A 12,784-nucleotide genomic window follows, 5' to 3' on the forward strand; every position below is an offset into this window, starting at 1 on the left:
ATAATTTTCAACCACTCTTTATCTTGGTATATGTTCTAGTTTGCTAGCTGCCGGAATGCAATATACCCGAAACAGAATGGCTTTTAAAAAGGGGAATTTAATCAGTTGCTAGTTTACAGTTCCAAGGCTGAGAAAATGTCCCAATTAAAATGCCCAGTGTAAGGCATCCAGGGAAAGATACCTTGGTTCAAGAAGGCCGATGAAGTTCAGGGTTTCTCTCTCAAGTGAGAAGGCACATGGCAAACACAGTCACAGTTTCTCTCTTGGCTGAAAGGGCACATGGCGAGCAAGGCATCATCTGCTAGCTTTCTCTCCTGGCTTCCTGTTTCATGAAGGCATTTTCCTTCTTCATCTCCAAAGGTCACTGGCTAGTGGGTTCTCTACTTCTCGTGGCTATGTCGTTCTTCTCTGGCTCTCTCTGAATCTCTTTTATTCTCCAAAATGTTTCCTCTTTTTATAGGACTCCAGAAATTTATCAAGACCCGCCCAAATGGGTGGAGACATGTCATCACCTAATCAGCTCCAGGGAGATGATCTTTTTGCAGTTTTAAACATACAGTATTGAATAGGGATTATTCTACCTTTATGAAGTGGGATTTTGATTAAAACATGGTTTTTCTAGGGGACATACATCCTTTCAAACCAGCACAGTATAATTTCTTCATCTCTGTCTTCTAGTTCTGTCTTTCAATTCTGTTTACTCTGCTATTTAACACATCAACTGATCCTTTGCCTTTAATAATTATATTTTTCATTTTTGGAAGTTTTATTGTACTCTTCTTCTTATCCTAGTCATATTGTTACTTTTAAATTTATGGGTTCCAGTCTTTTTTTTTTAAATAATGTCTACCTTTATATCTTTTTCCATTTCTTTACCTTGTAATATCTGAAATTCTTGGGTGTTTAAATGTGTTATTCGTTGTGTCTGCTGACTCTTGCATGATGGTCTGATTCCTTCTGTGTTTGGTTATTTTTGACTATGCTTATATATGTATATATTTTAACTTGTATAGTATAACATATATACAAAGCAAAGAAATAAAAAAGCAATAATTTTCAAAGCACTTTTCACCGAGTGGTTACAGGACAGATCCAGAGTCTGTCATGGGCTACCATATAGATCCTCTCATATTTTCCCTTCTAGCTACTCCAGAATATAGGAGGATAGAGGGCTTAAATACTTTTTTATCATCATAGTCGACTTTTTTTTTCCTTCTCTTTTTGTGAACAATAACATATATACAAAAAAGCCATAAATTTTAAAGCACAGCACTGCAGTTAGTTGTAGAACATGTTTCAGACTTTGACATGGGTTACAATTTTAAGTTTTTACTTCTAGCTGCTCTAAAATACTGGAGACTAAAAGAAATATCAATTTAGTGATTCAGGATTTATATTCATTTGTTAAGTTCTATCTTCTATGTATAATTCCACCATCACCTTTGATCTTTCCATACCTCTCTTTGGGGTTGTTCGGGCTATGACAATTCTAAATTTTTTATATTGGAAGGGTCTGTCACTAATATGGGGTAGGAAGATGGAACTATCTGATGTTTTGGAGAGGCTGGGCTATGTTTCAGGACTTATCTGGATCAGGGACCCATCTGGTGGTTGTAGGTTTCTGGAGAGTTACTGTAGTGCATGAGAACGCTTGTGGAATCATATATATTGCCCTAGGTGTTCTTTAGGATTGGCTGGAATGGTCCTGGTTGGGGGTTGGCAGGTTATGATAGGTAGCAAGGTCTACCTGAAGCTTGCATAAGAGCAACCTCCAGAGTAACCTCTCGACTATATTTGAACTCTCTCTGCCACTGATACTTTATTAATTACATTTCTTTTCTCCCTTTTGATCAGAATATCACCATTGATCCCATGGTGCCAGGTCTGGATTCATCCCTGGGAGTCATCTCCCTTGTAGTGGGAGGGCAATGATTTTGCTTGCAGAAGTTGGCTTAGAGAGACTGAGGCCACATCTGAGCAACAACAGAGGTCCTCCAGAAGTAACTCTTAGGCATACCTATAGGTAGTCTAAGCTTCTACACTACCTATAATAAGCTTCAGAAGAGTAAGCCTCATGATTTCGAGGCTATGGCCTATTGATTTGTGTATCCCTAAAGTTTGACACTGTATCAGGGGATTCCCTGATGGTAAGGTTTAATAGTTCCATAGTCTTTCTCCCTTCCCTCGGGGGACTTTATCAATGCTTTTTGATTATCTGCTTAGTATACTCTAGGATGTTTCCAGGCCTTACAATAATCTATACAGGATTAAAGGACTTCTTTCTTATTTAGTGCTTCCTGTGTTTCAGTTGTTCAAATGAGCAAGCTATACAGATAGGTTGAATTAGAGTATGCACTACAGAAAATTTCAGTTCCAGATCAAATAAACCTTTCTTCCATTGAATTCAAAGAGTATGTGTAGTTCTAAAATATAGACACTGGCTTCCTTACCCCATGTTCTGAATTACTTTAACCCCAACCTGTTCAGCTTCGTTCTTATCTCTAAATATCAGGTTATGTATATAAAATAGCCTCTCACAATTCAGAAATAATAATCACCACTCCAGACGTAATGTGTCTGCTCTAAAAGCTTACAATCTAGGCCTCTGTTTTCTGATAAGCATTTTCTAAAGGTGACAATACCATTATTGATTTTTTGTTTTTGGCTTATTTTGTCTCACCAAATGTCCCAGATGTTCATTTACATCTTTGCATGCCTCAAACTTTGTTCCTTTTTGTAACAGCACAACCTTTATTCATAAATATACACCATCGTTTGCCAGTCTACTTCTCCATCAGTGTGCATCCTTCAGGCATCATGTAGAGGGCCCAAAGTCCACAGTCCGTCAATATTGTCAATTTTAGAAAATTTCATTGTTCCCAAGAGACAGAAAACCAATAAACACACTCTCACCAAATAGGAAATCTAAGCCTCCTCTTAACTTTTGTCCCTCAGCCCGTTATTTACCTCTGCTGTTGCTGTGGTAGTGCTGATGGTTTCCTTTTGAACATAGCTTGTAGCATGCAATAGCAGTATTCTCCCTGTACCCTGGACTTAAATACTTTTTAAACAAGAATCGTATCTTTGAAGTAATTCTTAAGAGAACTCATTCATATTTCTAGTGTGAGTCAGTGGGACGCATAGGTTTGTACAACCCATTTCAATCTTGTTCATCTTCAATATGGTATTATCACTTATAGACCCACTAGAGTATCACCTTCACTCCTGTTTCCTTACATTGGAGTTCAACGTCATTAGCTAATAGTTCACCCATCTCTAGCTTCTGTGTATCTCTAAGTCCCCTATATTCTGTATTGTAAGTCTCTGATTATACATTTATGCTGGTCATAAAAGTGGAATCATACAGTATCTGTCCTTTGGTGTCTGGCTAATTTCGCTCAACATTGTGTCCTCAAGGCTCATCCATCTTGTCATGTGCTTCAGGATATAATTTGTTCTTATTTGTGGTGCAAGGAATGAATCTGTTTTCTTTTTCCAAATGACTTCCCTGTTGTCCTAATACCTTTTAATAAAAAACACTAAATTTGCCTCTGTGATTTGAGATACCACCTTTATCATATGCTGGATTTTTGTATCTAAGTGATTCTGTCTCCGGATTGTCTCTTCTGTTCCATTGATCTGTCCGTCCACTCATATGCCAACTCCACACTGATTTACTTCCAGAGGCTTCTTAGTTTGTGTTATCATCTGGCAGGGCTATTTCCCTTCAGAGCTCTTCCTTTTTTAGTATTTTCTTTTTTTTTTAAATGTATTTATTAATTTAAAAAATTTAACAAACCAAATAAAACATTAACATATATAATCAGTAATTCACATCATCACTTAGTTGCATATTCATCATTTCTTAGAACATTTGCATCAATTCAGAAAAAGAAATAAAAAGACAATAGAAAAAGAAATAAAACGAAAACAGGGAAGAAAAAAAAAAAGATTATACCTACCATACCCCTTACCCCTAGCTTTCATTGATCACTAGCATTTCAAACTAAATTTATTTTAGCATTTGTTCCCCCTTATTTATTTTTATTCCATATGTTCTACTTGTTTGTTGATAAGGTAGATAAAAAGCATCAGACACAAGGTTTTCACAAGCAGCACAGTTACATTCTGAAAGCTATATCATTATTCAGTCATCCTCAAGAAACATGGCTACTGGAACACGGCTCTACATTTTCAGGCAGTTCCCTCCAGCCTCTGCATTACATCTTTGTTGTTGTTGTTGTTGTTGTTGTTGTTAACATTTTTTTTTATTGTGAAACATAACATATATACAAAAAAGCGAGAAATTTCAAAGTATATTTTAACAAGTGGTTTTAGAATAAATACCACCAAATTATGGTACAGGCTACTATTCCACCATTTCAGATGTTTCCTTCTAGCTGCTCTTAGACACTGGAGCCTAAAAAGAAAGATCTAAGGCTCTCTCCATTACATCTTGAATAACAAGGTGATATCTACTCAATGTGTAAGAATAACCTCCAGGATAACCTCTTGACTCTGGAATATCTCAGCCATTGCCACTTTGTCTCATTTCATTTGGTCGAGAAGGTTCTCTCAATCCCTTGATGCTGAGTCTCAGCTCATTCTAGGATTTCTGTCCCACGTTGCCAGGAAGGTCCACACCCCTGGGAGTCATGTCCCACTTAGACAGGGGGAGGGTTCCCCAGCTATTCTTATGTTTATTTTTCCATATTAACTCTAAGGATCAACTTACCTACCTCCATTAAAAAGGAAAAAAAAATTGGGGGCAGATCATATTACATATCTATATTATTTTAGGAAAATCTGACATCTTGATCTTGAGACCACCTAACCAAGAACAGGATGGCTTTCCATTTGATGGCTTTGATGACTTTCAGGAGTGTTTTATAGTTTTTTTCATATAAGTTTTGAACATTTAAGTCTATTTCTAAATATTTTATGTTTTTTATTTCTATTGTAAATGGGGTTTTCTCATTCATTGTATCTACTGATGGATTGTTTATCTAAATGAAGCTATTGTATATGTATAAAACTTAGCATATTAAGTTTTGTATGCTTCTGCTTATACAAGTTTTATATGCTACTGCTTTTATATGCTTACTGCTTTTAAGACTTTTCTCTTTATTACTGGTCTTGAGGAATTTGATTATGATATGGCTTCATATAGTTTTCTTCATGTTTCTTGTGCTTGGTGTTTATTGAGGTTCTTAGATCTGTCGACTAATTAATAGTCTTTATCAAATTAGGAAAAATTTTGGCCTTTATTTCTTCTTACATATTTTCTGTCCCCCTGCTGTGCAGTTCTGACTCTGCCTGGAGTTAGGCCAAGTTCATAAGTTAAGGGCACAGTCCCCACAAGGCTACTCTCACTTCAGACACCACCTGTGGGTTTGGGTTCCCAAGCCACCTGCACTTCGAACAGCTGACTACAAATTCAGGGGTTCCTCCTACTTATCTCAAGTTTGATAATGCACTAGAAGGAGTGAGTCAACTCGGGAAAGCTTTACCCGTAATAGGGCTCTGCTGGCCTGTTTCTTCTGGTGTCTGTTTCTGAATGTTCTACGTGTTTCTGTTTCTAAGCAGAATGTATTTGTGAGTCTTTTGAATAATCAGTTTCAGCTCTTTTCTATTGATTTCCTGTGGTAGATGAGGGCTTAGCTTTCTTCCAGAACCTTCCCTCCCCTTTTTCACCATATAATTATATAACAGTTTTCAGTTAAATCAACATTTATTGTTTATTGCTATGCCCAGGCAGATATTATTGCTATCTGAGCATATGGTATATGAAGATTACATTTTTTCTCTCTCTCTTGCTTTCATACACACACAAAGACACATTTCTCCCCCCCACGTAGCTCTCCTTGTACCCATCCCGGATGGATTTCACACCGTCAGGTAGTCCAGCAGTCTCTCAGTTTTCTGTGAGGTCATTGAGTAGTCTGTCCGTTTCATTATTTCTCCCTCTTGGGCACGTGCCTCTTGGAGACCTTCTCTCTTTTCTGCACTAGATGCTTTCTAGGCCTGCTACATAATCTGGGACTTCCTTTTACTGTCATCCTTTTCTGTTGACTTCCTTGTTTGCTGGATCTCATGTCACCTTTCTTGGTTTACTCCTTAGTTTTGGTGGAGCACAACCTCTGCTTTCTTTACGAGGTAGAAGTGGCAGCACAGAAGCAGGGGGCGTGGCGGGGACCTCTTTCACCTGTCTGTCTCTGAATCACTTGGCTGTACTCTGGACCAGCTCCGCTCTGCACTTAGAGCTGGCTTTTGTCTTGAGATAGCCCACCACCATTATCCTCCATTTCCGTCTCTTCTGTGCCAGTCGTATGTTTTCTGTAACCCATCTCTTTATTCTACTTTTGAGAAAAAATGTGTGGAAGGTAAGTGTTGAGACTATGCATGTCTGAAAATGTTTTGATTTAATTCACATCTTTTAAAAAGCATTTATTTTGAAATAATTATTGATTCATAGGAGGTTGCAAAGAAACATCCAGGTCAGTTCCATGTACTCTTATCCAGCCCCCACCCATTCCAGCATCCCACACAGCTACAGCCCAGTGTCAGAACCAAGAACGTGACATTGGTACAATCCATAGGCCTTATTTAGATTTTACCTGTTGCACACGGATTCACGTGGTGTGCAGTTTTGTCACATGGATAGCCTTGCAGAACCACTGTCAAGATCCGAAGTTGAACAATCACCCTGAGACTCCCCCGTGTTACCCCTTTATAGGTTCACCCTCCTCTAACCCTTGGCAGCCACTAATCTGTTAATTCACAATTATGCCCTTTCACTCTGTGTTCTCTTGAGTTTGGCTTTTTCACTCAGCATGAGTTCCTTGAGGCCCGTCCAGGTTGTGGGCATCAACCATTCCTGCCTTTTTATCTCTGTGTAGTATTCCATGGTATGGACGGACCACGGTTTAACCATTCATCCGTAGGAGGACATCTGGGTCATTTCCAGTTTGGGGCTGCTAGAAATAATGCTGCTGTGAATATTTGTTTACCAGTTCCTGCATGAAAATAAGGCTTCATTTCTTTGGGACAAATGTCCAAAAATATAAATTCCTGGGTCATGTGATAAATCCATTTATAGTTCTGAAAGAAATTGCCAAACTATTTTACAGAGTGGTGATACCATTTTACATTCCCGCCAGTAACATACGAGTGATCAGTCTTTCCACATCCTTGCCAGCATTTGGTGTTCTCAATATTTTTCACACTAGCTATTCTAATAGGTGTATAATAACATCTCATGGTGGTTTTGATTTGTATTTCTCAGTGGATAATGTTGAACATCTTTTTATGTGTTTATTTGCCATCCATAATCCTCTTTGGTGAAATTTCTGTGCATGACTTTTGCCCATTTTCTAACTGGATTTATTTTTTTGTTCACCTTCCCTTTCAGTTTATAAGTTGACTGGGCATAGATTTCTAGGCCAGAAATTCCTTTCCTTCAGAATTTTAAAGGCAATGCTCCACTGTCTTCTAGCTTCCAGTGTTGCTTTTAAGATGTTCTAGGCCATTCTGATTGCTGAGCCTTCATAAGCCTTTTTAACCCCCTTTGAAAGCATAAACGTAATTCTGAAGTTTCACAATAAATACCTTGGAATTCAGTGTGATACATTAGCTCATAAATGCATAGTAGTAGTTGATAAGTTGGGTCCTTTTTATTCATTTTATTTATAAGCTATATGTCAAAGGGGTTTTTTTTTGGGGGGTACTAGTAATACATAGAAAAGAAATACAAGAACATTATTAAACAGAAATGTGAGCAATTCTGATACATTAATTTTTTGTTACAAAAGTCGGTGTTTACTCAGCATTATCAAGTGCTGAGGTATTAGATTCCTTGAAGACATTGAACGTGTGGGAGCACTTTATCCTTGCCTCTGTGATTGCACCCCCCTGGCTCCTGGGTGGTAATGTCTCTGTCGTCTTGATTTTATAGGTGGGAGCCTCTTTGGCCTGCTGAGTAAGAGTAATCGATTTGGAAGGAATCCAGTTGTGCTGTTGGGCATCCTGGTGCATTTTGTAGCCTTTTATTTGATATTTCTCAACCTGCCTGGGGATGCCCCTATCGCCCCGGCTGAAGGAACCGATAGCATGGCCTTCATTAAATCCAGGTAGGGCAACAGCCATTTGTCTAGAAATTTACAGAAGGGTAGGAGATGGTGGGTGGCTAGCTATTTAACATGGAGCAGCTAATCCTCTTTTGAAAGTCTCTCATCTTTATAAGGCCGTCTGTCAAGTGTTGGTGGAGCCAGAGCGAGCTTAAATAAGAATACATAGAGGATCCCAAATTATTTTGGAAATTTTAACCTTTTTCCCCAATTGTCTGTGAAGGAACACATAAGTATCTGATTTGAATTTTATGTTTCTGCCTTCTGAGCAATGGCACATCTAGAAGTTAAGGCCTGCAGGACGAACCAAGAAGACCCAGGAAGAATCTGCCAGCGGGGGAGGCCAGAGTTGTTTATAGGTGTTGAGTCTATCGTTTTAATTCTCTGAACTCTCAGACTCGTTATAGATGCAGACATTCATGCCTGGATCCACAAATCCAAGGGGAGCCCAGCCCCCAAACCGATATTTGCTTCCCAGTTCATAGATGAGAGTTTTCTAGAATGTGAAAGCAAGTGAGTTTGAATAAGAATGTAGCAAAAATTCTTACTTTGGAAATTCTAATATTTATAGTATTTATAGTGTTGGAAACATGAAGGTAAAAGATGAGTTTATGGGTGGATTGCTTTAACATTTTAAATGGCTCCAGGAAATATTGTCAATAAGCATATTAATTTTTTTTTTATTCAGCAAAGAAGTTGCCATCTTTTGCAGTTTTTTGTTGGGCCTTGGAGACAGCTGCTTCAATACCCAGCTGCTTAGCATTTTAGGTTTTCTCTATTCTGAAGACAGTGCACCAGCTTTTGCAGTCTTTAAGTTTGTCCAGGTAATCCCTTCTTCTGATTGTGTTTAAAGTGCCTTGAACTTTGTTGTTTTTGGTATTGGTATAGCAGTTTCTAAATGAAAACCAGGGACATCCTTTAAAAGGATTTGTGATTAGAATTAGGAAGCACTCAGTAATGTGGTTTTTTTCATTCCTCACTTGTTTTAAGAAATTTTAAAATCATTCTGGTCTCTGTGGCTTAGATTAGAAATTTCCTCCCCAGATACCCAAATGCCATTCTTTTCATATTATAGACAGGTTTATTTCTCACTGTGTTTTTGAACTCTAATTATTGTGTTTTATTTAATTACTCCAATTCATCTCAAAATGCTGTTTTAAGCAGCAAAGATGGTGGCTGACTTGATGATTTCCAGGTGTCGGTGGGAGTTGAGGGCCCTTGTTTGTGATCAGCGAAGCCATAGCTTGGTGGAGGGAGAGCAGCCAGCACTGCCTGCCCGTGGCAGATGCTGTCTGGGTCAGAGCCGGGGGCTCTTGGCTGAAATTCTGGAGCAGTCAGTTCACCTGTGTGCGTTCTCTGATTTGTGTCCCTTTGTTTGATCCTAGTCCATTTGTGCAGCCGTGGCATTTTTCTACAGCAACTACCTTCTCCTTCATTGGCAACTCCTGCTCATGGTGATATTTGGATTCTTTGGAACTCTTTCATTCTTTACTGTGGAATGGGAAGCTGCCGCCATCGTAGCCCGTGGCTCTGACTACCGAAGTATTTGAGCAGGGTTTGGGTGAGAAGAGGTGTGCTTCTCCAGGAAACACAGCTGGACACCAGCCTTGGTGCGGGGGACAAACCTTTATCCAGCTTCACTGTATTTTGGACAGTGTTCAGAATGGAAAATCAAAGAATTAAGGCTATCAAGTCAGCCAGAGTCGATATTTAAGTTTACAGATACTTAGATATTTAAGGCAAGTGTAATAAGGGAAACCTCTCCTGTCGATTACAATTGCTCAAAGCTGTTGCTATTGAATTCATCCATCTCAAGTTTCTTATAATCATGTTATAGAATGTAAATGTTTTCTTCTCCCTTCTGTTCTCATCGAAAGATTCTGCCTGGATTTAAAATACTAGACCATGTTTTGGATCAAGACTCTTGCCACTGTGGAGTATGTTTTACTATGTAATAATAGGAGTTATGTGCCACCCCACAAATGCGTCCGGGAAAGACATTATGGTAAACGGTGAGATGCTGAAATGGACATCCTCACTTTGATGCTGAAATGGACATCTTGACTTTGAAAAGATTTGCCCTTTCTTCTTTAAATATTTTGTTTAATCAGTTTTCTCTCCTTGTGGTTTATAGCAGGGAATAGCCAATTAAATGTTTCAAAATGATATAAAAATTGTTTAAAGTTTTAAGCACGTGTGTCTAATAACCATAAAAGATCAAAAACACAGTTTAAAAAATAACCCAAAACACTGGAGGAGGACTTTTGCTAGTAATATTCCTGGAAGATGAAATCTGAGCTCTGGCGGCAGGCTGCCACACTTAACGCCCTCTCATAGCAGATGCCATTCCATAAGTATGCCTGGGCATGGAGTGCCAGTATCTGGGGATGTTTAAATGGAAATGTTAGCTTTCCTCCAGCACAGTTCACTTCAAAAAATGTTTTTTATTGAGATGTAGTTCACTTACCCTAATATTCACCATGTTAAAATGTACAATTTAGTAGCTTTTAGTGTATTAATAAGATTGTACAACCGCATTTTCATCACCTCAAAGAGAAAATCCACCACTCCAGCAGTCATGTCCCATCCTCCCTCCCAACTCTGGCAACCACTAATCTACTTTCTGACTGTGGATTTGCCTATTCTGGACATTTCATATAAAGGAAAGCGCTCACTCTTAAATGTGATATTTAACTATACAAATCAAGAGTTCCATGGCAAAGTAATTCAGCCAGGAGGACAAGCAGTACCTTTTTTCCCATTATTATTATTTTTTAACTGCTGGAGATTTATAAATTTTATAGTTGACTAACAAATCTAAAGACATGCACTGGAACTGGATTTTCAAATATTTCATGGCAAGTGTGGGGAGTCTTAAAACCCTGCATCAGCTAGAATCCTTAGAGAAATGTCATTTGTGAGGAGCACTCACTCTCTTGTTCCAGGTTGTGAAGTTTCCATGTTCTTTCTTACAGTTGATATGACCAAATTGGCTTACCTGATTCTGGATAAATAGTTTCTAAGTGCTGTTTCAGGATTAATGTAAATACCTTGTCATCTCTTTAATACACTATTGTTTACCAGTGGATTAATTTTCTATTGCGATGTAGCAAATTACCCCCAAACTTATCAGCTTTAAAAAACACATTTGTCATCTGACAGTTCCTGTAGGTCAGGAATCTGGGTGCAGCTTAGCTGGGTGCTCAGGCTCAGGCCATCATCAAGATCAGCTCAGGGCCATGCTAGGGTGGGTCCACTCTGGGCTCGTTCACGTGGTCAGTGGCAGGATTTGGTTCCTTGGGGGCTGCTGACCGAGGCCACCCTCACCTTGCCACCTTTCACCTCCAGCATGGCATTTTGCTTCATAGAGAATGCAAGTGAGAAAAGCTGGAGAGAGGGTGCAAGCAGGACAGAGGTCCCAGTCTTTCATGACTTCATCTTGGAAGTGACACCTGTCATTTTGCCATGTTCTCTTCACAAGAAGCGAGTCACTGGGTCCAGCCCACACCCAAGGGGAGGGGATTCTTCAAGGGCATGAATAATCCAGACAGGAATCCTGGGGGCCATCATACCAGACTGCAGGCAAGCCCAGGTGTGCTCTGTCTTACATTTGAGGTGAGACCTGTGTCCTAGTTCCAAAGTCGCCCATTCTTCTGGACACCTGTTCCATTTGCTCATAATGGATCTGCATGGCTGCCTGGCAGATGGGTCACTTAGGTTCTGTTAATGACGTGAAACATTGAATTACCACCTGTAGGGTACCTGGTGATCATTGGGAAAAGGAAAAGGAAATTGAGTGAGGCCCTCTGTTGGATCCATCAGAGACACTTCTCCCAGTCGCCTCCCACTCACCATTTGCAGTATCGCTCCCTGTAAGTCTGGTCTCACAGAATTTGATTTTGGTGTTTTGTTTTGTTTTTACTCACTTTTTATGTCTGTAAGTGGTGTTGAATATGATGGGCTCTTTAGATGACTGGGTAACATTAACAGTTCTCAACAATAGTTGAATTGAAAATGAGGTGTGGTGATGAAATAAAGGGTTTAATTTTTATGTTTGTCTTATATACTCTGTCGAATACCTCTAATGAGTAAAAGCCTTTGGTGTCACATGTGTGTGTGTGTGGATGTGTGGATATAATGCTTGTTTATTACAAATTTCAAATTAGGTATATTAAAATTTCGCTTAGACCTTGAGCAACCTTTTCTGAACCATAGATGTTCTCCCCTGAGTATGAGGATTTTTTAAATTTTGATCCCCAGAGTTTGCCCATACCCAAGCTTGGTATATAAGCTTGAAAACCTTTAAAGAGACTATCTTTCCTTCTTTTCCTTCGGGAGTTTTTGTTGGTGGTCGATTTGTTGTTTATTGACTTTACATACAGTAAATCTCTTGGGAATTTTTAAGCTGCCAAAATACAAATAAATTGCCAATTATTAAAATATTTGGGGGAGGGAGGGCAATGGTGGCTCAGTGACATAATTCTCACCTGCCATGCCAGAGACCCGGGTTCAATTCCCAGTGCCTGCTCATGTGAAAAAAAAAAAATTGGGGGGAGCTGCCTCAGTGCCTGTTTTGGGCCCCCTAGACCATCCCCATGTTGGAAAGTTTGCTGGAAGGGTTCGTGGGATTTGGTGCAAAGCGGTGCTCATGCTGAGGT

The 12,784-nt window shown here is 39.2% G+C and overlaps 1 protein-coding gene across 4 annotated transcripts in view; it reads left to right on the plus strand.

The window, feature by feature from the left end:
* The window catches only part of MFSD11 (major facilitator superfamily domain containing 11), a 32,022-nt gene extending 19,845 nt beyond the window's left edge, over window positions 1-12,177 (plus strand). For all 4 annotated transcript variants that reach the window (XM_077163937.1, XM_077163938.1, XM_077163936.1 and 1 more), the window contains 3 exons: window positions 7,955-8,129; window positions 8,815-8,950; window positions 9,512-12,177. In XM_077163937.1, the coding sequence (XP_077020052.1) occupies window positions 7,955-8,129; window positions 8,815-8,950; window positions 9,512-9,676 (476 nt within the window). In that variant the 3' untranslated portion in view covers window positions 9,677-12,177. The remainder of the gene's footprint in view (window positions 1-7,954; window positions 8,130-8,814; window positions 8,951-9,511) is intronic.
* Window positions 12,178-12,784: the final 607 nt, after the last annotated feature.

This window comes from Tamandua tetradactyla, chromosome 6, assembly GCF_023851605.1.
Source record: "Tamandua tetradactyla isolate mTamTet1 chromosome 6, mTamTet1.pri, whole genome shotgun sequence".
In the NCBI taxonomy this organism is placed as follows: Eukaryota; Metazoa; Chordata; class Mammalia; order Pilosa; family Myrmecophagidae; genus Tamandua; species Tamandua tetradactyla.